Source organism: Zootoca vivipara, chromosome 6, assembly GCF_965207765.1.
Source record: "Zootoca vivipara chromosome 6, rZooViv2.hap1.1, whole genome shotgun sequence".
In the NCBI taxonomy this organism is placed as follows: domain Eukaryota; kingdom Metazoa; phylum Chordata; class Lepidosauria; order Squamata; family Lacertidae; genus Zootoca; species Zootoca vivipara.
In genome coordinates this window covers 86,594,605-86,617,086 of record NC_142589.1, presented here as the reverse complement: position 1 = coordinate 86,617,086, position 22,482 = coordinate 86,594,605, and the positions used below count along the sequence as shown (strand labels likewise).

At 50.8% G+C, this 22,482-nt stretch overlaps 1 protein-coding gene across 1 annotated transcript; it reads left to right on the top strand.

The window, feature by feature from the left end:
• The first annotated feature begins 10,718 nt into the window (after nucleotides 1-10,718).
• Nucleotides 10,719-21,807, top strand: OCEL1 (occludin/ELL domain containing 1). The gene is made up of 6 exons (XM_035119323.3): nucleotides 10,719-10,947; nucleotides 11,963-13,203; nucleotides 15,013-15,251; nucleotides 16,202-16,373; nucleotides 17,380-17,430; nucleotides 19,005-21,807. Exons 2-6 carry the CDS (start codon nucleotides 12,094-12,096, stop codon nucleotides 19,122-19,124), a joined length of 1,692 nt encoding a protein of 563 aa, XP_034975214.2. The 5' UTR covers nucleotides 10,719-10,947; nucleotides 11,963-12,093; the 3' UTR covers nucleotides 19,125-21,807.
• The last annotated feature ends 675 nt before the right edge of the window (nucleotides 21,808-22,482 follow it).

Genomic DNA, 22,482 nt, shown 5'->3' with positions numbered 1-22,482 from the left:
GTCAAAACTGACCAGGGTCCTCTAAAAAGAACTGGGAAGAATTTGGATATGATTCTTAGAGGAAGAATTCTGTTTGGACCTGTATGCTTGCTTGGGCTGCGTGTGTGAGAGAGAGGGTAGGGGAGAGAGAGAGAGAGAGAGAGAGAGAGAGAGAGAGAGAGAGAGAGAGAGAGAGAGAGAGAGAGACCGTGAAAAGCTGTTTTGGCAATTAAGGGCTACCAACTTCTTCTTCTTCTTCCTCTTCCTCCTCCTCCTCCTCCTCCTCTTCTTCTTCTTCTTCTTCTTCTTCTTCTTCTTCTTCTTCTTCTTCTTCCTCTTCCTCTTCCTCTTCCTCTTCCTCTTCCTCTTCCTCTTCCTCCTCCTCCTCCTCTTCCTCTTCCTCTTCCTCTTCCTCTTCTCCTCAGTGCTTTTTTTCTGGGGATACGCAGGGGTGCGCATACCCCTAAACATTTTGTGAATCTAAATTTGGCCTCATTGAAGGGCAGTATTTCAATATGAGTAGGAAAATGAGAGTACCCCTAAACTTTTTTTTTTAGAAAGAAAGCACTGATTTATTATTATTATTATTATTATTATTATTATTATTATTATTATTATTAAACTTGTATACTGTCCTATACCTACAGGTCTCAGGCCGGTTACAACATAAATCCATAATATGAAAACACAAAATACATTTTGTCACAGTGGCCGGAGTGGACTACTTCAGAGTAACGACGCTACGCAGCTCTGCATTTTATCCTTTTATTGGTGCTGCATATTTACAGTGCTGAAGTCATTGCTATTTACACGGAGTGATGTGGTCAGTCGGTTTCAGAACCTCCTAATGGCTTTTGGCGCGTCTTTCTCCAACACAAAAGCTTTGGCAGACCCATCCTCTTTCCCCTCCTCTTTCTGCGTAATTCCGGAGTTGGGGGGATGGGTCTCCCCCCCTTATTCGCCCCTTCCTGTCCCCCCTTGGACCCTGGCTCCTCTACCTTGCCTGAGCCTCGGCCCCGACTTCCTGCTTCCCCACTGGCATCGGAACTCTCTCTGCTTTCCCCTGTGCTCGGGGATGGGCTTGAACTCAGGAGGGGAGGGACTTCGCGATATCCCCTGTCCCTCACATCCACCCCCCTCCCAAGCTCTCCTTCACCCCTCCCCAGGTCCCCCCCAGGTGTCGGTGACGACTGGAAGCCTAAGAACTCAGTACCTTCCGAGCCCGTTGGTGTGAACACCTCCCCCCAGTCCTGCGAGCCCCCCCCTTCCGCCTGGGAGGACGGGAATCCCAAAAAGTCCGTGGCGTCAGAGCTGGTAGGGGTAAAAATGTTCTGCCAATCTGCTCCTTCCTCTGACTGGGTGGATCTCGGTGACACCCATACCTCATCCTCTGGTTCCTCAAACTCCGCTTCCCAGCGCCATGGTGAACTGCTCTCCCGTGCTTCCTCCCCCTCCCCCTCCCTTTCCATGTGCCAGGGCTTGGGTCTATGGGGAAAGAGGGCGTGAAATTCTTCTACCAGGAATTCCTCCTGTATCTGAGTGGCTGGGACCCATTCATTCTGCGACGGTGGAGCATCCTCCCATGCCATGAGGTACTCCAGGCCCCCTACCCCCCACCTTGAGTCCAGGATGGCCGTGGCCTCATTGAGTTGCTCCCTGCCTTCCCTCTCCCCCCCTCCCTCAGGGGTTTGTTCGCTGCCTCGGAGCCTGCTGCTTTCCCTGTACGGCGACAGCAGCGATCTATGAAACACTGGGTGCACCCTCATGTCCTCTGGCAGTGCCAGCCTGTATGCCACCGGGTTGACCTGTTGCGTGACCGTGAAGGGGCCCAACCTTCTGGGCGCCAGCTTTTTGCACCTCCCTCTGATGGGAAGGCCCTCCGAGGACAACCAAACTTTGTCCCCCACCCTAATGACCTCCCCCGGTCGCCTGTGGCGATCTGCCCCCTTCTTGTACGCTTCCTTGGCTCTCTCCAAGTGTTCTCTGAGCTGCTGGTGCACCGTCTCCAGTTCCTCTGCCCAATCCTCAGCCTGTGGGCCCTCCTCCTCCTCCTCCCCCTCCCTCTCTGGGAAAGATCTGAGGTCGCGCCCGTAATTGGCCTTAAAGGGCGACACCCCTGTGGAGACGTGCACCGCATTGTTGTAGGCAAATTCTGCCAGTGGCAGGCGATCCACCCAGTCCGTTTGCCGCTGGCTGACGTAGCATCTCAGGTACTGCTGCAGAATGGCGTTGACCCTCTCCGCCTGTCCATTGGTCTGCGGGTGCCGAGCCGTAGACAAGCTGACCTCCACCTGCAGGAGGTTCATGAGCCGCCTCCAGAACCTGGAAACAAATTGGCGGCCACGATCCGAAATAACCCTTAAAGGTAATCCATGCAGTCGGAATACATGGTCAACAAACAGTTTGGCTGTCTCTTCTGCAGAGACCGCCCTGGCACACGGTATAAAGTGGCACATTTTGGACATGAGGTCCACCACCACCAACACTGCGGTCTTGCCCCTGGAAGAAGGCAGATCTGTGATGAAGTCCATGGACACCACTTCCCACGGCCTGTGTGGTGTGGCTAAGGGCTCCAGCAATCCTGCTGGCGCTGCTCTGACCACCTTTGCCCGCTGGCAGGTGTCACAGCCCCGTACATAGTCTCGAACATCTTCCCGCACCCCTGGCCACCAGAAGTGTCTCATGACTAGGTGAGCGGTTTTGTCCCTCCCAAAATGACCCGCCGTTGGGTTGTCGTGCATCTGCTTGAGGACCGTACGTCTAAGCTGGGTGGTGGGCAGGTACAGTGCACCCTTGTAGAAAAGCAGCCCCCTGCGTGCTGCAAAGTCTTTTGCCTGCTCCCCCCCCCTCTCAGTTCTCTGAAGATGCGGTTGGCAAATTCATCCGCTGCCGTCAGTGCTGTGAGTTCTGCCTCGCTCACCACTGCTGCTCCGCAGGACCATGCTGACGGGGGGGAAATGTGCCTGGGTGCCGGTGGCGCCTCCTCCTCCATGTACTCTGGCTTGCGGGAGAGGGCATCCGCCCTGACATTCTGCTCTCCCGGGATGTAGTGTATGGAGAAGTTGAAGTTCGCGAAGAACTCTGCCCACCGTATCTGCCGCTGGTTGAGCACCCTGGCAGTTCTCCAGAACTCCAGGTTTTTGTGGTCCGTGCACACCTGGATGGGGTGCTTGGCGCCCACCAGGAAGTGTCTCCAGTGCTGGAACGCAGCGTGGATCGCAAGAAGTTCCCGATCAAACACCGTGTAGTTTCGCTCTGGCTGGGTCAACTTCCTGGAGAAGAAGGCACAGGGTCTCCACTCTCTGTTGGCGTCCAGTTGCAACAAAATGGCGCCCACAGCTTTATCAGAAGCATCTGTCTCCACGCGTAGGGGCGCGTCCTGAACCACGTGGAACAGGTTCTGGTCTGAGGCGAACACCCTCTTGAGGCTTTCGAACGCTGCTTGCGCCTCTGGTGTCCACCTGAACTTCTGCTTGCCTCTCAGGCAGTCAGTGATGGGAGCCGTAACGCGAGAGAAGTTCTTGATGAACTTCCTGTAGAAGTTGGCGAAGCCTAGTAGGCGTTGGGCATCTTTGCGCGTCCTGGGGCTGTGCCAGTCCAGGATGGCCTGCACCTTGTCCTTGTCCATCGCCAGCCCCTTGTCTGACAGCTTGTAGCCCAGGAAGTCCACCTCCTTGGTGTGAAACTTGCACTTCTCCAGCTTCACATACAGGTGGTTCTCCTTCAGGCGCTGCAACACCTCCCTGACATCTTTCACATGCTGCACTGGGTCATCGGAGTAGATAAGGATGTCATCCAGGAAGACCAAGCATTTCCTGAAGAGGAGGGACCCCAGGACGTGGTGCATGAAGGCCTGGAAGCATGCTGAGCCCCCTTGCAACCCGAAGGGCATCACCAGATATTCAAAAGAGCCCAGAGGCGTGAACATCGTGGTTTTCCATTCATCGCCTTCCCGGATCCTGATCAAGTTGTACGCCCCCCTCAGGTCTAGCTTGGTGAAAATCTTGCCCCTGCGTGCCGCTGTCAGGAGATCATCCACTCTGGGCATGGGGAAAGCCACTGGCTCTGTCACTGAATTCAGCCGTCTAAAATCCACCACAAGACGGCGCTGTTGCGTGTCTTTCTTGTCCACCCAGAAGACCGGGCTGCCCCCTGCTGCCTTGCTTTCTCTGATGAACCCCCGCTTGAGGTTCTTGTCGATGAAAGCGCGCAGATCCTCCAGTTCCTGGTCTGACATGGCGTACAGCTTGGCTGGGGGTATAGTTGCCCCTGGCACCAGGTTGATCTGGCAGTCAAAAGGCCTGTGCGGGGGTAGGTGGTCGGACTCCGCTTCGCTGAAGACCTCCTGCAGGTCCCAGTACGGCTTGGGTATCGCCTCACCCCCTTTGACGTGCATGGTGGCCACCGTGGCTATTGGAGGCCCCTCCCCTGGTTGGTGCTGCATGCAATGTTCCAGACAAAAGTCCGACCCAAACGTGATGCATCTCTGGTGCCAACTGATGGAGGGGTCGTGGCGCGCCAGCCAGCTCATGCCCAAGACGATGGGGGGGTCTGAGATGGTGGTGACGTTGAATGCCAGTGTCTCTGAGTGCCTTCCCACCGTCATTCTCATGGGGGGGGTTGATGAGTGATGGCCCCTCCCAGCAGCTCTCTGCCATCAATGGTTGCCACGTGCAGAGGAAAATCCAGCTGCAGAAGCTGGATCTGGTGCTCTTCTGCAAAGTTTCTCGAGAAGAAGTTGGCTGAGGCACCACTGTCAATTAGGGCGAGGACCGTCAATGGATAGCCATTTGGGAGCGTGAGCGTCACTTCTAGAACCACTCCTGCTCTGGGAGGGGTGGGCTGGCTCTGCTCCTCTCTGTGCGGGTGGGTGGGCTGGGGCTGTTGTCTGCTGACTGTGCCTGGCTGATGCCCCTTGTCTCCTGCAGCCAGGCTTTCCCGTTTCCCTGCTGTGGTACTGCGTCAGTGGGGGAGGGCACAACCGTTCCCGCCTTTCCTTGCCACTCCCTGCGATGTGGGCAGTCTCTGACGAGATGCTGGGGGGAGTTGCAGAGAAAGCAATTCCCACCCCTTCCCTCCTTGCGTCTTGGCGCCGCTGGGGTTTGAAAAGCCCGCGCGCGCGCGCTATCAATCTGCATGGGTTCCTGGTCCTGGCTGGCCCCAGGCGTGGCTTGAAAGGGTTGTTGGGGGAGTGGCTTCTCCTGCGACCGTGGGAACCAAGCCCGCTTTGCGCGCGTTGCTTGCTTGTCGCTCCACCGGGATTCCTGTCTCACCCCCACCGCCAGAGCCGCTTTGCTCAGCTGATCCATATTACTGGGCTTTGGACCTCTCGAGAGCTCATCCTTCACCTCCTCATGCAACCCCAAGTAGAACGCCGCTTGCATTGGGGGTGACTCTAGTTCCCACCCCAATCTGTGCACCAGCATGGTGAATTTCGCCCAATACGCGCGAACTGTCATATTTCCTTGGCGTAAATTATGAAGTTCCTCCTTAGTCTGGTCCATATGACTATCGGACGAATACATCGTTTTCAAACCTTCTAGAAAAAGTTTGACATTCTTCATGCAAGGATTCCTTGTTGCGATTAACGGTCTTAGCCACTCCCTGGCTGCCCCGGTAAGGTGCTCCACAATAAACGCTACCCGGTGCTCATCATCAGGGAACTCATCGTGGTGCAGCTCAAGAGCATACACAATCTCAGTCTCAAAGCCCTGATATTCCCTCGGGTCTCCATTGAACTTGCTTACTAGGGTCCCGGCTCTCCTTCCTGGCAGCACTTGGACTTGGGGTGCCCCTCCCGCCTTGTTTTTCTCTGCATCCAGCTTGTTTTGGAGGTCTACCGCCACCGCCCTTAATTCCTGCTCTCTTTCCTGTAGCGCTCTCACCTGTTCTGCAAGTTGTAGCCGGTCGTCCTGGACCTTCTTAGTCTCTTCTTTAGCTGCCTTCAATTCCCCCTGCGCCTGCAGCGACAGCTGCTGCAGTTCTTGCTGGGCTTGCTCCGCGATCTGCCGCCATCTCTCCGCCTCTGACACGCTCATCCCGGCAACTCCAAAGTAGCCCAAAAAAGGATTAGGAGGTTGCTGTCACAGTGGCCGGAGTGGACTACTTCAGAGTAACGACGCTACGCAGCTCTGCATTTTATCCTTTTATTGGTGCTGCATATTTACAGTGCTGAAGTCATTGCTATTTACACGGAGTGATGTGGTCAGTCGGTTTCAGAACCTCCTAATGGCTTTTGGCGCGTCTTTCTCCAACACAAAAGCTTTGGCAGACCCATCCTCTTTCCCCTCCTCTTTCTGCGTAATTCCGGAGTTGGGGGGATGGGTCTCCCCCCCTTATTCGCCCCTTCCTGTCCCCCCTTGGACCCTGGCTCCTCTACCTTGCCTGAGCCTCGGCCCCGACTTCCTGCTTCCCCACTGGCATCGGAACTCTCTCTGCTTTCCCCTGTGCTCGGGGATGGGCTTGAACTCAGGAGGGGAGGGACTTCGCGATATCCCCTGTCCCTCACACATTTTAAAAAAAATCATATGAAATGCCGCCCCATCCAGAGTTTTACAGAATTTAGCATTTACCACTGTGGTTTAGTTCATAGGGCTATTCTTAGATACGTCAAGGAGATTTTCCTTCACATTTTTATTCTTTCCTGCAAACTGTGTCACAAAATAGTTACTGTATTTTGAAAACTGGATGTAGCATTGGGGGCGGGGAATCAGTTGCCTGTTTTGTCCCTTTGCTGTTCTTGAGAGTTTGCCCTGCTATGCATTCAGCGCTTCCACAATTCAGAAATGCAGCGAATCAAAAGTGGCACCAGTGCGTCTTTGAGCTCACCCCCAGTTTATCTGCATCCCTTCCACCGAAGGCAATGCAGAGGAGGCGCGAGTGCCGTTGCACTGAGACGGTTTTGGGGGCAGCGGTTTTCTAGTGTGCTCAGACTGCACCTGCGTGTCAGTAAAAGGAGAATCAACCCCCCCCCCAAAAAAAGAGCAGCGCACAATTGCATCAAGATTGCTTCATTGTTAGTGTTTCACGGTCAGTGTGCATGGAGAAGGGAGGGATGAACCGGACAGGAAATTACCGGACGTGGTTGGAAGCAAGGCACACACAGAAACTCTGGAAACAGCGAAGAAAGGAAGTACCAGGCCTGTTCCACTTTAGAAACGAGGCCAGATCATCTGGGACGCCAAAATCTGAGGCAAATGTCAAGGGAGCGTCCCTAGATGAGCCAGAGATCAGAAAAGCCTCACGGTTGAATCTTAGCCGTGCCGACTCAGTCAGAAGCGCGTCCTACTGAATTTGGTGGGGCTAACATCCAGGTAGGACCCAGGTGGCGCTGTGGGCTAAACCACTGAGCCTAGGGCTTGCTGATCAGAAGGTCGGCGGTTCGAATCCCTGTGACGGGGTGAGCTCCCGTTGCTTGGTCCCAGCTCCTGCCAACCTAGCAGTTCGAAAGCACATCAAAATGCAAGTAGATAAATAGGAACCGCTATAGCCGGAAGGTAAACGGCGTTTCCATGTGCTGCTCTGGTTTGCCAGAAGCGGCTTTGTCATGCTGGACACATGACCTGGAAGCTATACGCCGGCTCCCTCGACCAATAATGCGAGATGAGCGCGCAACCCCAGAGTCGGTCACGACTGGACCTAATGGTCAGGGGTCCCTTTACCTTTACCTAACATCCAGGTAAACGGGGCTTAGGGTGGCTGTCTGATCTGCTACCCCTTCCAGAGGCTTTGAACTACAATTCCCATCATCCCTGGCACCTGGGCAGGGGATGATGCGAGCTATGATCTACAACACCTGGAAAGGAGCCACATCGGCAAGCCGCGCTCTCAGCCTCTGTTTCCCCTGAGCATAATATGGGAATGATAGCACCAGCCTACCTTGCAGGACCGTTGTAATGATTAGAACAAGAGAACATGTGTGATGGAGCACTTTCGTTGTCATGGTCATTGTGTGTGTCTTGGGGGGGTTGTTTCTGTCTTTTATATTTCATGTAAGCCATTTTGGGGACCCCTTTTTAAGGGCTCGGCTGTGGGGATATGAATACTTTTGTATTAGGCAGACAATTAAATAAAACGTTTGAAAGATAAATGGAAAAGTAGGGTTGGTCATTTATTTAGGCTGCAAACTTTCCATTCATTTCTCTTATTTGCTCGTAGAGTGTTCCCCGGTCTCGCTTTTAGTTTAGGCGAGTTTCAGCAAAACTCAGGGCAAGGGCGGACTTTGCCAGTCTTTCAAAATATGGCACCCCGTGCTAGCCCAAAATTTGGTGAGCCCCCAATGGATCTTCTCAATTATAGATCTTCTCAGTTTTGTGACCCTCGTGTTCCCTTCCGACTCTGTAAAATTCTATGATCCTTGGGGTCCTTCCAACTTCTATGAGTCTTTTATTCCAAGACTCCGCCATTCCTAAGCCCAGCCACACCTGGAGGGCACCAGCCTGATGCAGGCTGCTATACAGATGGCAATGTGTAACACTTTGCTCTACTTCCAGACATGGTTAAGCCAAATTGGTGGCCATTTTGATGAATGGGACCTTAGAGGTCTCTCCAGACATTCTCCCCACCCTTGTGGCCTATTGTGGTAAGAGTGGGAATTCCTCCAAACTCACAGAGAGGGGAGACCAGGGAAAGGATGCTGTAGAATTTAATCCTCCAGATCTTCATTGAGGCTGGTACAGTATGTTGGAAAGGCTTTTCCCTGCCTCTTTTCTGCCATCTCGTGGTCTAACCATATCAGAACAGCCTTTTCCTGTAGACGAGAGGTTCCAAAAGCCCCATTTTCAGGAAAAAAAGAATTACTGGTACTCAGCACCCGCCCCCGCCCCGAAATCTACCTTCTTTATGAGAACAAGCAGAAAGATGCAGTGACAAATTTGCGTTCTTCTATGCATCTATTTTTCTACCCACGTCCTAAAACACAGTAAAGAAAGACCTTGAAGTTTGAAATTATCAAATTATTTATTAAAATCAACCCTGACAACATTCACATTACATGCGAAAATTAGGACAGCAAAGGATCATTTTAAAATGAACATTATGAATAACCTTAAAAATAATCCTTAAGAGAAGGATTATGAACCTGCTGTGCAGCCATCAACTTATTTTGGAAAAGAATTACTGCGACTTTAACTCTACATTACATCGGCAAGCGTTACACAACAGATGAAACATGTACGGACGGTTTTTCAAAATTCTCTTCTCTTTTTTATGCTTCCACCACCCCATTATTTCTATTCAACGCCCGCGAATTGCACCCGAGGTGACTACCAGCCTCCTGGATGGTTCCAGCACACACACACCCCACTACCACAGGGTGGTATCGCCCACTTTGGGAAACACCATTCTAGACCGAGAGATGGCGAGCCTTAGGCAAGGGTTGGGGGTCAGAATGTGGCCCTCAGAGCCTTTTCGCCTGGCCTCTTGCAGCCGCCTTGCCAGGATGTGTCCTTTAACTCTGACCAGTGGGGGAAGCATGAGAGGGGAGTCACATGGGAAGCCTGGGGAGCCACATGTTAGAGGTGGGTGGGGCCTGAGGAAAAAGTGGGCAGGACACCACAGGTGAATTTCACTTTTGTACAGTGAACTGGGTTCTACTCAAAACACCTGTAATCCTGCATCTTCACAAGCAGAAGGCATCAGAATTCATTTCGTTTTTATATTTTATGAAACCCCCCCCCCCAAAAAAATCGCACATACACACCAAAACATAATAAATTTTCCTTTTGTTTTTTCCGACTTCCCCTCCTGTTCTCCGTGGCGTTTTTAATTTTTCTCCCTTGCTGCACCCAGTTTTCTGTCTCTTATATCATAACCACCATACAATAACCTCTAATTCCTTCTAGTTACAGGTAGGTAGCCGTGTTGGTCTGAGTCGAAACAAAATAGAAAAAAAATTCCTTCAGTAGCACCTTAAAGACCAAACCAAAATAAAAACTTAGTTGGTCTTTAAGGTGCTACTGAAGGAATTTTTTTCTATTCTAATTCCTTCTGTTGCTGATAGTTCAGATCCTGCTCAGGAATTCAACAGACCATATTTCTTTAAATATTCTGAAAAAGCCCTCCCATCATTAGAATTCAAGGGAACTTCCAAGCCAACGGAATGCACACGGCAGATAGTTAAGAATTTTTTTTTTTACCTAAAATAACATATACAGTTGCTTCTACAGCACACCAATCTAGTGTCTAGGCAGCTGTTCCCAGGTCCATGTTCTGGGGAGCAGTTGCACCAAGTGGGGACCACTCTCCCTCCACCAATTTATGTACCTCCCCCCCCCCCCCCGTTGGGAACTGCGCCCCCATGGCAGCTCCCTCTACTCCGCCCTTTTCAGTCCCCTTCTGGTTCTGGGAGAGAAGTGGTGCAGGAGAGGGTGGCCCTTCATTTGCCTGGCCCGCCTCTTCCTACCTTGCAGCTGGGACAGCTCAGTCAGTAGAGCATGAGACTCTTAATCTCAGGGTCATGGGTTCGAGCCCCACGCTGGGCAAAAGATTCCTGCATTTTCCACGTGAAAATATAGGCAAATCCCTTGTTTATTCTATTTTATATCCTGCCTGATAGATATCAGCGACCATTATTCCAGGCGACCCTGTAGCTCGAGCCATTGGACATCTGTCGCAAGACAGACAGCCGGCTGGGTATCTAGCCTTACTAATAACTCGATCCGTGTGTGAGATTTCTCTCCTCCTGCCCGCTCCACAGTTAATATTTAACCATGCCAGGGGCTGATATCATGCTGGGTTTGTAGCCTAGAGCTTTCTGTACGCCGCAGAGCAATTCCCCCACCCACCCGTGGTCATTTGTAACTTCCCAGCAGAGGCCGACCGAGATCCATTCCCCACATCTTTTGGAGACCACGCTGGGCCCAGCCGGAGGAAATGACCTGCATCCTCTGACGGAGGCTTTGAACCCAGCCGAGCCAGATTCCCCTCTCTGGAAGGCAGCCTATGCTGCAGACTTCGTGGCCATTGAAGGTACAGTGCAAAGCATCTGTGGGGGGGGGGGGAGATGTGTGACGATCGAGAACTTCCATCCAGATTGTGGACAAGGGCCAACGCCTTGGGTGTGCGGGGTTTGTTGGGAAGCAAGCGCAAGGGAGATGAAAAGAAGGGGTAGCAAAAAAAACAATGCAAGGGTTTGGGGGATTCAGTAGGTGACCTTTCCAGGCACCAGATGACTGCTTGCGGAAGCAGGATTTGGGTGTTGAGAATGCCTGAGATGGACAAGAATGACCCTTGTTGGCTAATGGAGTCTCACCACTGGAGAGACTTCTTCTCCTTCTCCTTCTCCTTCTCCTTCTCCTTCTCCTTCTCCTTCTCCTCCTTCTTCTAGCTTTTTTCCAGCCAGAATTCACTGGATTTCTGTTCCAGCTCCTTTCAGGTGGGCACCATTGCCATTTATAAGGGTTCGTGGTGAGTTCCAGCTCCTCTTTTTTCTAGAAAAATAGCTGTTGTTGTTGTTGTTGTTGTTGTTGTTGTTGTTGTTGTTGTTGTCCACCCTTCACCCCATATTCCCAGGGTGGGTTACAAAAATCAAAACACAATGTTAAAAGACAGTTTAAAACAACTCAGAACTACAGGAATGAGGTGGGTCTGAAAACTATGCATCAATCGACAGGATCAAGGGAAGCTGGAAAAACGGAGTGTGGTCATTTCAGGGAGGGACTGTACCACCTCAAACCATTCTGGGGGGGGGTACCCGCCATGTTAAGCTCTTAAGTTACATTGAAGGAAATAACCTGTTCAAAACATTTCTTGAAGGTGACATCACTTCTTGTACAGATTAGTTTCTGCACTGTTGGGTTAGAGTCTTAAGGTGGGAGGGGCATAAAAGATCTCATTGACGTGGTATAGTTCCTTCCTGAAGTCCTGTGGACCTCTCCTCTCACCGCCTTACATTGCTGTAAAAACTAAACTGCTGTCGATTTTCTCTATTAAAAAAAAAAGGACCCCGTTTATTCTGAAACACTTGATTCTCTTCCACCTTCAGTTCCCAAACTTTCAACCACCAGACTTGGCAAAACGGCACAGAGGAGAATGGGGGACGCCCCTCAACCACCCACACTAGAGGTGCCCATAGGAGGCTGCAGATAAGATTTTCTCTGCCGGCCATTGGAGGACATGAGCTCTGAGGAGACACCAGCCAGAGAGAAGAGGCCTGTTGAGATGGATGGAGGGGAGGAACTTCTAAACACCTCCAGGCAGCTTCATCCAGTGGGAACCTGGTCAGAGGATTCTGGGAAGTCATCGGGTTCTAGGTCTTCAGATGGCTTCTGCTCATCTCCATCAGCCAAACCGGCTTTCATTGGCTCACCTCAGGACCAAGAGCCATCTTCCTTGAAGCCCGTTAGACGTTTCATTCCTCCATCTTGGAAGAACTTCTTCCACCGCTGGCAGAGACAGCCCTGGGCTGAGACTTCTCTCTTGACCTACACTCCAGAAGACTTCAAGCACACCCAGTTTTCCGAGCACCCTCAAAGAGCCACCTTCGATGGTGAGGGGAGCTCCACTGTCAATGGGAACGATTGTAAGGAACCCCTCTCAGCTTCTGCCACCCCTTTGGCACCTGGGAAGACGCTGACTGCTGTGAGCCAGGGTGCTTTGTCGAGTGGTCCACCCAGCTATAAGGAGAAGTTGGAGGCCTACGACCACAAATATTCCTACATGAAGTCGTGGCCTGGCCTCCTGAGGCTGATGGCAGGCCTGGAGCTGATCTTGGGAGGGATGGTCTTTGCCTGCACAGCCGCTTACATCCAGAAGGACTACCAGTGGTCGGCGCTTTATGGTGGCAACTCTCTACCCTACAACGGTGTCTTGGGCGGAGGGTATGGATACAATTACTATGGCCCGATGACCCCATTTGTGCTGGTGGTGGTCAGCCTGGTGTGGCTGGTGACGGTGATCTTGCTAGGCCTCGGGGTCACCATGTACTACAGGACGATCCTTCTTGATTCCCACTGGTGGCCTTTGGCAGAGTTTGGCCTCAACCTTGTCATGTCCCTCCTGTACATGGCTGCTGCAATCGCCTACGTCCATGACGTCAACCGGGGCGGACTCTGCTACTCTGTGTTTGCCAACAACCCGCTCATTGTCGCCTTGTGCCGAGTCGAAGGGGGGCAAGTGGCTGCCGTCGCCTTCCTCTTCCTCACCACGCTACTCTATCTGGTCGGCTCCCTCGTCTGTCTCAGGATGTGGAGGCATCAAGTTGTCCGGAAGAACGCAAGAGCTCTGGTAAGACCCCACCATTGGGAGAAGGCAACGTTGGCGTGAAGAGGCTCCTTATGATAGTCATGGCCTCCAGAACGGTCAAGAGTTATGACCCACAAGAGAGTCAAAAAAGGCAGCTGTAAAATATTGGGGGGCAGGTAAGTCCCACCCCACATAATGCATCACATGACACGGTACACCCACATCATTTGAATGTCAATGCCCATCAAATTTGGGGGGTCCTGCCCCCTCAAATATTTTTTGGGGGGGAGGCAAAGGGAACTCAGCTCCTAGGAGTTGGCTCCTATGCTTGTGTTGATCCTGAATTGCAAGGGGTTGGACTAGATGTCCCTTGGGTTGCCTTCCAACTCTACAATTCTATGGTTCTATGCTCCAGCTGCGTATGTATGTAAGTATGTATGTATGTATGTATGTATGTGTATTGCAAAACACAATGGGCAGGATTCACTGAACCTTAGCTGCCAAGTACCCCGTTTTTCGCGGGAAACCCCCGGATTTTAATCCGTTTCCCGCTTTTCTCCAGAATGGAGAAAAATCCCAGAAATCCCCTGGATATCCTACCTGCCAGGGAGCCTCCATTTTGGGTGCTGCTTTGCCCATGTGTGGGCACCGGAAATAGGGCAGAGCGGCACCGGAAGTCGCTTCTACGCATGCTCGGCGGCCATCTTGGTGGTGGCCGTATGGTGGCGGCCGTCACCAAGATGGCTGCCGCCATGTGACCGTCACCAAGAGGGCCACCCAGCATGCGTAGAAGCGACTTCCGGCGCCGCTCTGCCCTATTTCCGGTGCCCACACATGGTCAGAGCGGCCCTGGAAGTTGCTTCTACGCAGTGCTTTCTAAGGCCCATTTGACTTCACTCTCCAAGATGTCTGGCTCAAGGTCAGCAACCACACTACCTGGGGTGTACGAGACCTCCATATCTTTCTGATATAATTCCTCTGTGTATTCTTGCCACCTCTTCTTGATGTCTTCTGCTTCTGTTAGGTCCTTACCACTTTTGTCCTTTATCATGGTAATCTTTGTACGAAATGTTCCTTGTACAAAAAATTACTTACACCACATAACAAATTTCTTATTACTCTAATTATTCCCTTTAGCCTCTTAATTGTTCACTAAAATTATTCTAACTTATACAGTTAACATTCTAACATCTCACTTATCCACTGTTCTAAAATCCCCCCTCCTCCGCCCGGTGACCAGCCCCTGGAAATCCCAAACCAACTCCTGTATGCAGTCCGATTCCAAACCATTTTATCCATCCCTTATTTGCACTATGTCTCAACCCACTCCATCTCTCACCCACTCCAGCCCAGCTTCTTCCATCCAGCACCCCCTCTGCCAACCCCCCTCTATTTTTTTTCTTTTTCTTATCCCCCCATTTAACAAGTCCTTCGCCTGGATCTCACCTCCCTTCTCTCACTAAGGAGGTTTGAATCCAGGCCACCTCTTTATTCTTTGACACAGCTTGGTTGTTGTTGCCAGGAACCCGCTCTCCCTCTCTCACTGAGAGAAGCAGTTCCTGGAAATCTGAGTCCAATACAGCTCTTTTATTATGGCGCAGGTCCCGTGCAGCCTCTCCCACCGGTTGCACTTCGTTCAAAATATAGAGCTCCTCTTGATCATCTTCTTCTAATGAGTTTAAGTTTTGGTCCTCTAAAGTTCCAGGCTGTGTCTCAGAGCTGTCCGTTGGAAAGAGTTGGTGCTGGGGTTCAATCAGTAACTTTGTAAATAAAAGGCAGTTTCTTGTGCTCATGACATGATGAGTCCCTCAACGATAATGATGTCCACAACGCTCTCTTTCCCCTTTGAAGGTTGGGCAAATGAACTACGAGCCTCCCTCTCGCCTTGTCTCCTTCCCTTCGTCTCAGCAAAAGCCCATCCTCTTACGAGGTGTGCCTCAGCAAGTTATAGACCAGGATGAAGTTAATCCCACGGAGAAAGTTGCAAGACATGTTGAGTTCTCGGAGAAGGGCGAGGACCCAGAGGTGTTCAACTTCGCCATTCCGACAGGCCATCACCCCAAACCTCACATCGTCCCAGACTATGTGTCGTAAGTAAGCAGCAATGGTCCAGGAATCCACAGAAGGTTTTTCTGCACCCCTATTTGGACAGGGATATCTTAACTTCTGTTGTCTATGTTCTAGGAACCTCTGGGTTAGATTACAACACAGGGCTGTCTCTGAAGTCGGTTCAGAAGCTTCGGTTGGTGCAGAATTTGGTGGCCAGGATGATCACCTGGCCAAGACGGTTTGATCCTGGTCTGACTGCACTGGCTCCCAATGAGCTTCCAGGCCCAATTCAAAGTGCTGCTTTTGACCTATAAGGCCTTAAACAGCTCAGGACTGCAATTCCTCAAGCATCACCTCTCTCCAGGGGTGTAGCAAGGGAGGGGCGATAGAGGTGGGGCGCCCCAAGCTCCACTCAGGGGGGGGGCAGCGCCCCCTCCTCACCTCCACCGATGACATCCGCCGCTGCCGCGGCGCAACTGCCATCGCAGAGAGGCCCCGCTACGCAGCGGAGCGGAGCCACCGGCAAACATCCCCAGTGGAGCCGCTGCATTCAGCGCATGCTTCCTGCCCATGTGTCATGCGCTTCCTGTGCACGCGTGCTGCATGGGTCGACGCCCCCCCGGGTGCATGCCCACGGTGCCACCCCGGGCCGTGGAAAGTCTTCGTCCACCTGTGCCTCTCTCCATATGAACGTACCCAGACCCCCTGAGATCCTCCAAGACCCTTCTTTGTGTGCCTGTCCCACAAAAGGTCTAGAGGGCAGCAACACGATAACAGGGCCTTTTCTGCAGTGGCTCCTCACTTGTGGAATGCTCTCCCCAGGGAGGTTCATGTGGCGCCTTCATTATATATTTTTAGGTCCCAGGCAAAAACGTTACTCTTCAACCAAGCCAAAGAGAATTGTGTTCATTCAGTGGGTCTACTCTGAGTTTGGCTTTGACTCTCCTCCCCATTTCTTTTCTCCTTCTTGACTTTTCGCTGCATGGCGTAGAAAGTACCCAGCCATCGGAAGCAGGGATGAGCGTGAAAAATACAAAGCCGTCTTCAATGACCAGTATGCAGAATACAAGGAACTGTACGATGAAGTCCGCACAGCGCTGGGAAAATTCAAGGAACTGGAGGCGATGCTCTCCAAGCTTCCTCGCCGCTATCAGGACAAGGAGGTAGTTCTTAATACACATTGATGCATTTTTAATATATATATATAAACAACAAGGGACCCAGGTGGCGCAGTGGTTAAACCACTGAGCCTAGGGCTTGCTGATCAGAAGGTTGGCGGTTCGAATCCCTGTGACGGGGTGAGCTCCCGTTGCTTGGTCCCAGCTCCTGCCAACCTAGCAGTTCGAAAGCACGTCAAAAATGCAAGTAGATAAATAGGAACCGCTACAGCGGGAAGGTAAACAGCATTTCCATGTGCTGCTCTGGTTTGCCAGAAGCAGCTTTGTCATGCTGGCCACCTAGCAGTTCGAAAGCACGTCAAAAATGCAAGTAGATAAATAGGTATCGCTCCGGCGAGAAGGTAAACGGCGTTTCTGTGTGCTCCGGTTTCCGTCACGGTGTCTTGTTGCGCCAGAAGCGGCTTAGTCCTGCTGGCCACATGACCTGGAAACTGTCTGCGGACAAACAGCGGCTCTCTCGGCCAATAATGCGAGATGAGCGCGCAACCCCAGAGTCGGTCACGACTGGACCTAATGGTCAGGGGTCCCTTTACCTTTACCTTTATATAAACAACAAGCCTTAACCAGGCCTTAAGTTTGCAACTGCAAAGAGCAAACTACATTGAACAGCAACCCCCATTTGAATTTTGCAATGCAGTTCTCCAGACAAATAATGAGGACAGAAGTGTATCTACTGGAGCAAAGTGGCCACAAGCATGAATTTATTAATGAAAATAACATACTGCAAATGCGTTGTATTGGTGGAAAATTGCATAGGAGGTGAAATTGCATGCAAAATTCGCACTGACATGATGGTGAACTTTCATGAAGTCTTTAAAAAAATAAATATAATGCAGCTTGTTGTTGCAAATGAGGAGAGCTGAATTTAAGTTTGTGGAGGGGAAGAAAAACCAAATTGAGAGACCCGTCCCTCCTTAGCTTGGAGCAATGATTCTGAGATTTGCTGGCTTGTTTCAGTGAGGGGTTTTTAATGCTTCTCTTCTCTCTGCAGGAGGAAAGCCGGGTTTCCACTGTGTGGAGAGATTACCAAAGCAAGAAGGAGGTAAATAAAAGTCAGAAGTGAGCATCATTTCAAGATTTCCCTAAGGCTGCAAATGGATTCCTAACTCCTATTTAAAGCCGTCTCACACCATTTTAAACAGCAATGGCTTCCCTCAAAGAATCCTGACGACCAATTGTGGCAGCAGGATTTCCTGAGCCCGGCACACCGTATGCCAATTGGTGCTGCCCGCCAAGTGCCAAAGCATTAGTGTTTTCTCCACCTTTTGTTTTATAACTTTCTTTAGAAATGTCTAATTAATAGAGCCATAAAATTGTAGAGTTGGAAGGGACTCCAAGGGTCATCTAGCCCAACCCCCTGCAATGCAGGGACCTCAACTTAATCATCCCTGACAGATGACCATCCAACCTTTGCTTAAAAACCTCCAAGGAAGGGAGAGTCTGCCACCTTCTGAGGGAAACCGTTCCATTGCCAAACAGCTCATACCACCAGAAAGTTCTTCCAAATTTTTATTCAGAACCTCCTTTCTTGTAACTTGAACCCACTGGTTCAGGTCCTCCCCTCCAGGGCAAGAGAAAGCAAGCTTGTTCCATCTTCCATGTGACAGCCCTTCAGGTATTTGATTGAAAGATAAATAATCATAGAACTGTAGAACTGGAAGGGACCCCAAGGGTCATCAAGTCCAACCCCCTGCAATGCAGGAATCTTTTGCCCAATGTGGGGTAGGGGGCTATCAGTTTGGGGGCCCTGCTGGAATGGGGCCCAGTACATGCGTACTCCCTGTTCCTCCCTGCCAGCAGCCCTGGTGGGAACTGTAGTTTGTTAAGGATGCTGAGATTTGCTTGGAGACCCCTCATTTCTCCTCCCAGAGCTACGATTCCCATAGTGGTTTAACAGTCAATCCCACTTTCCCAGGCAACGATGGGAATGTAGCTCTGTGAGAGGACTCTGACCTAACCACAGTTCTTTTGGGGGGAAAGCGGGTGGCGCTGTGGGTTAAACCACAGAGCCTAGGGCTTGCCGATCAGAAGGTCGGCGGTTCGAATCCCCGTGATGGGGTGAGCTCCCGTTGCCCGGTCCCAGCTCCTGCCCACCTAGCAGTTCGAAAGCACGTCAAAGTGCAAGTAGATAAATAGGTACCGCTACAGCGGGAAGGAAAACGGCATTTCCGTGCGCTGCTCTGGTTTCCCAGAAGCGGCTTTGTCATGCTGGCCACATGACCTGGAAGCTGTACACCGGCTCCCTCGGCCAATAACACAAGATGAGCGCGCAACCCCAGAGTCGGTCACGACTGGACCTAATGGTCAGGGGTCCCTTTACCTTTACCTTTACAGTTCCCAGGATTCTTTGGGGGAAAGCATGAGTAAGAGCTGGCAGGAGTGGCTACGGAGAGGCAAGGGGGTGCCCCCTCGCAGCCGTAGCTGTCTCATCCTCCTCCCCAAGCCTGGCACTGCTGGGGGAAATAGGGACATTCTGGGATCAAACCTGGAGCCAGGATGGCTTTCTTAACTCGGGCACTGTCCCTGGAAAATTGGGTGGGTATTTGATTCACATTGCAAATGCATGTTGACGCATTTCTGTTTTCCCCATCTCTCTGCCCACCCTGCAAATTTGAGGAACCGGCTTTCCTGGAGAAGCAGGAGCGCTGCAAATATCTCAAGAGGAAGCTCACCCACATCAAGGCACAGATACAAGCCTACGACCAGAAGACCAGCGAGGGCTCTGTATACTTCTAAAGAGTGTGTGAAAATGCCTCCTAGTTGCATCTTTGACTTGGAGTTTCTGCTGCAAGGAAATGATAGCATCCCTTGGGTGCTGGTTTTTTGTTTCATTTTTTGTTTACAGGGGTGGTCAAGGTCTCCTCCTTGGTCTCTTGCAAAACCCCTGGACATCCCACAAGGAGGAATGGGGGCCAAACTGGTTAGCGTTCCTAAGTTTTTGCTCGAAAATAAAAAAGTGAACACCTGCTCTGAGGTTTTCCAAATAGGATGACGATTTCTGGGGATCATAGAATTTGGAAGGTACCCCAAGGGTCATCCAGTCCAACCCGCTGCAATGCAAGGATCTCCGCCGAAGCATCCATGACAGATGGCCATCGTAGCTCTGCTTAAAAACCTTCAAGGAAGGTAAGGTAAAAGGTACAGGACCCCTGGATGGTTAAGTCCAGTCAAAGGTGACTATGGGGTGAGGTGCTCATCTTGCTTTTCAGGCAAAGGGAGCCGGCGTTTGTCCACAGAAAGCTTTCCGGGTCATATAACTAGCGGGACTAAACCGCTACTGGAGACTCCACAAGAGAGTCCATTCCTGAGGGAGTCTGGTCCATTGTCAGACAGCTCTTACTGTCAGAAAGTTCTTCCTGATGTTTAGTGGGAATCTCAATTCTTGTAATTTGAAGCCATGGGTTCGAGTCCTACCCTCCGGAGCAGGAGAAAACAAGCTTGCTCCCTCTTCCATGTGGCTTTCATATCTCCTCGCAGTCTCCTCTCTTCCAAGCTAAACATCCCCAGCAACTTCAACTATTCCTCATCAGGCATGGTTGCCTCCTCCGCACACCTTCCAGCTTGCCAATATCCTTCTTAAATCATGGCGCTCAGAACTGGGCGCAGTATGTGATTAAGAAGCAAGAGGACTAGCATCTTTATTTGTAGGGGCTTAGTTTTGAAGGGAAGGTTTGGCTGGCATTTGTTATGTTCAGGAAAGAGGCTGTCTCAGGAATCGTGGGAAGGGCTAAAAGCTCAAAGCTGAAAGCTACCTTTCCAGCCTTTGGAAAACAGAACGCCGCCACCTTCCTTGGCAGAGAGCCCTGGCAGGGGCCATTCCTCCCCTGCCAAAATTCTCTCTCCGTCTTCAAAGCTGGTGCCCCACAGAGAAGGCACATTCCAGCCTTGAAGTCACAGAGTTTACGGGTAGGGAATGATCTTGACAAAGGCCCTGGGGGGCCTCCTTCCTGAGCAAGGGGCCTCAGTCGGTGGAGCCCTGTTCCCATGTTGGCTGTGAAGCCGCCATTATTAGGAGGGGGGAGTCCGCTGCAGTTTCAGACCTCTGAATTTATTATTATTATTATTATTATTATTATTATTATTATTATTATAATATTTCATTACGCTTTAATGCAGGGGTCAGAAACCTTTTTCAGCTGTGGGCTGGTCCACCATCCCCCAGACCTTGTGGGGGGCCGGACTATATTTTTTGGGGGGCGAATGAACAAATTCCTATGCCCCACAAATAACCCAGAGATGCATTTTAAATAAAAGGACACATTCTACTCATGTAAAAACACACTGATTCCCGGACCATCTGCGGGCTGGATTGAGAAGGCCTTAGTTTGCCTACCCCTGCTTTAATGTATCAGAAGCTGCCAACCTGCACCATTCAGAAGGATTCTATATCTCTTGTTTTTTAGCTGGGATTCCCACATGGCCGGGGGTTGGGATAGATGACCCTTGGGGGTCCCTTCCGACTCTACAGTTCTATGATTCTATGATTCTATTTTGAGGGGGCCGGGCTCCCTCCATTTTTATTGGGCATTCAGCTCTGCTCCTTGGCTCCTCGAGATGTTGCGTGCCCCCCTCCCCAGTCCTCTGGAGAAGACGGCCCCTCTGCCCACCAACATCTCCAGGAGAGACCCCTGAGCTCAGAACCCTGGAGATCTGCTTCCAGTCAGTGTGGGCAGCTCTGAGCCTCTGACTCAGTAGAAACCAGGTTCCCAGACGAAGCTTAGCTCGTGTTCTCATGCAAAAGGCGTTGAGGCTGAGCACCACAATATCTGGGACGTGGCTATTTCAGAGTGACTAACTGGGCTTAGAAGGGTCGCAAAAGGTGTTCTAAAGAAACCTGTTCCCCCCTCTTTCTTTTTTTACTTAAGGGAAGTAAAAGGCAAATTTCTCCAACCCATTTCGCAAACGTGTCTGTGGAGAACCTACGTTTTAAGATTGTGTAAAAGGATGCTAAGGGACACGGGTGGCGCTGTGGTCTAAACCACTGAGCCTTGGACTTGCCAATCAGAAGGTTGGCGGTTCAAATCCCCGCGACGGGGTGAGCTCCCGTTGCTCAGTCAGTCCCAGCTCCTGCCAACCTAGCAGTTTGAAAGCACGTCAAAGTGCAAGTAGATAAATAGGTACCGCTCCAGCGGGAAGGTAAACGGCGTTTCTGTGCGCTCTGGTTTCCGTCACGGTGTCCTGTTGCGCCAGAAGCGGCTTAGTCCTGCTGGACACATGACTCAGAAACTGTCTGCGGACAAACAGCGGCTCCCTCGGCCAGTAAAGCAAGATGAGCGCCGCAACCCCAGAGTCGTCCACGACTGGACTTAATGGTCAGGGGTCCCTTTACCTTTACCTTAAAATGATGCTATGAATTCAATGCTATGTATATTATTCTGTTTTTCTTGTAGAGACTGTATTAAATTTTAATTAATCAATACATTTTTAAAAAATTATTAAAACAAATACAAAAAAATACAAAAGGTGATGGGCACGGTTTGCTTTCTGTGAGGACTCCTTGCAGAGCATCTGCTGTCACAGACACTTGCACCGGATTGTACTTGATTCTTCATAATATTAATAACACTTTGGAACTCCCTGCCTGTTGATATCAGTCAGATACATTCTCTGTACTCCTTTTGGTGCCTGCTTTTAAAAAAAGCCATGTTTGTTAAGACAGGCCTGTACAGAAGCTTAGGAAGTTGATTCGAGTCTGAATTTGTTTTTAGTCTGTTGCTATTTTGTTTTACGTATTCCTGCATTGCAGGGGGTTGGACTGGATGACCTCTGGGGTCCCTTCCAACTCAACAATTCTATGGTCCTGTTTATTTCATAAAAATTATATACCACTTGCTTGGGGGGGTGGGGAAACCTCAAAGCATCTTACAAAAAAAAATACCCAAAAATATATATCTACCATCTTAATTTAAAATCGCAACAAGATAACAAATTAAAACTCTGACAAACTTTCTAAACATCTGGGAAGGCTTGTCTATATAAAAACGTCTTCAGCAGGCGCCGAAAGGAATATAGGGAAGGTGCTTGCCTGATGTCATAGAATTATAGAATTGTAGAGTTGGAAGGGACCCTGAGGGTCATTTAGTCCAACCCCTGC

Excerpts from the sequence above, each read along its gene's own strand:
- OCEL1 (XM_035119323.3), top strand. The coding sequence starts at position 12,094 with ATGAGCTCTGAGGAGACACCAGCCAGAGAGAAGAGGCCTGTTGAGATG. Across the intron at positions 13,204-15,012 it reads GGAAGAACGCAAGAGCTCTG|GTTGGGCAAATGAACTACGA; the intron begins GTAAGACCCCAC and ends TCCCCTTTGAAG. Across the intron at positions 17,431-19,004 it reads ATTACCAAAGCAAGAAGGAG|GAACCGGCTTTCCTGGAGAA; the intron begins GTAAATAAAAGT and ends TGCAAATTTGAG.